Genomic DNA, 1,296 nt, shown 5'->3' with positions numbered 1-1,296 from the left:
TGGTAACATAGTACAATACCAATTATTTTTTTATCCCTTTCTATTCATTTCAAGTTTCTACTTGTTTTCTGTCATTTGCAACATCTCATCATTGTTTTCAGCAAGTGTGGTACTGTTTTCGATTCAATTTTCTTGCTTTTTYCTAACTTATTAAAGTGTATTCGATTGAAATGTTCCCAGGAAGAAATTTAAGTGAGTTTGATGCGGTCAAAATTGTCATTTTCGAGTCGAGTTCGCCCAAATGTTGGGTGTTTATCCCACCACCACCATTGGTCGATGTCTTGCTAGACTACCAGGGTAAAGCTGACCAAGATCCACAAACCAAGTGGACGATCGTTTTATAGGAAGGCAAGCTTTAARAAATCGATTTCTCACAGRAAATGAGATAAAAAATCKAAATGCCCTAAATGTTGCAATTTCTTCCAACACGGTAAGGCTCAATCAATYCGTATTGAGTGCCAAACATCCCGCAAAAGGGCYTCTCTAAACTATAGCCCACAAGCAAGCAAGGCTTTCAGTTTGCTCGAGAACACGTGGATTGGGATTTRGATGACTTGAAGAAAGTCTTGTTTACTGATCAAGTTAGAGTGGGCTTAAAATCCTTCGATGATGATATATGGTGCAAATTTGATTGTCTCGCGATTGAACGTTTCGCAGCGCGCCCATCGGTAGTTGAACTCGCGAATAGCCAATATCCTGCGGCATGTTACATGTCACATAATAGCAAAGGATAAATGTTTTAACTTACCACTTTCTAGATTAGGTTGCATATTCCCGAACTCTTGTGGCCAGAATCTCCGATTGTTATTTTGACTCTTTTTCTTTTTGCCACCATTACCGGAAGAGTTGGTTTGACTTCCCTCTTGTCCTGTAGGAGTACTGGCGTCCAACATTGGCTGTAAAATTCGTCTTCTTGCATTGATGAACCAATTGTTCACTTGTAGTAGTGTTAGGTTCGTTTGGGCCGCGATATGACGCTTCTCATCCTCAGTAGGATACGGATGCTAAGCAACACAAATTTCTATTAGTTAAATTTCACATTTAATATATGGGATGTTCAACATGACTCAGATAAAGGCAAGTTTTATTGCATTTCCGTTTAATAACAATTTTAAGAACGTTTTAAAACATTTCGCAAAGTATCATCAATAATAATAATTTTGCAATTTCTTAAGATAAAATCATATTTTTCAACAGCAAATGCCTATAAGAAGACTCAGAAATTGGCTACATTTTAATTTCAGTAAAACCGAAATCCACACAGTGTATTATAAAACTATCTCGAGAGAGCCTGAA

General features: G+C 37.3%; 1 protein-coding gene across 2 annotated transcripts in view; it reads right to left on the bottom strand.

Moving 5' to 3' along the window:
- Positions 1-1,296, bottom strand: part of LOC109544387 (homeobox protein Meis3) — a 67,238-nt gene that overhangs the window by 2,147 nt on the left and 63,795 nt on the right. For both annotated transcript variants that reach the window (XR_007281534.1, XM_048666615.1), the window contains exon 8: positions 749-1,004. Coding sequence is in view for 1 of the 2 variants with exons in the window: in XM_048666615.1 (XP_048522572.1) it covers positions 749-1,004 (256 nt within the window). In the remaining variant the exon portion in view is untranslated. The remainder of the gene's footprint in view (positions 1-748; positions 1,005-1,296) is intronic.

Source organism: Dendroctonus ponderosae, unplaced genomic scaffold (assembly GCF_020466585.1).
Source record: "Dendroctonus ponderosae isolate FM_Combo_2020 unplaced genomic scaffold, Dpon_F_20191213v2 Dpon_F_20191213_5, whole genome shotgun sequence".
Lineage (NCBI taxonomy): Eukaryota > Metazoa > Arthropoda > Insecta > Coleoptera > Curculionidae > Dendroctonus > Dendroctonus ponderosae.
This window is presented reverse-complemented; position numbering and strand designations above follow the sequence as displayed.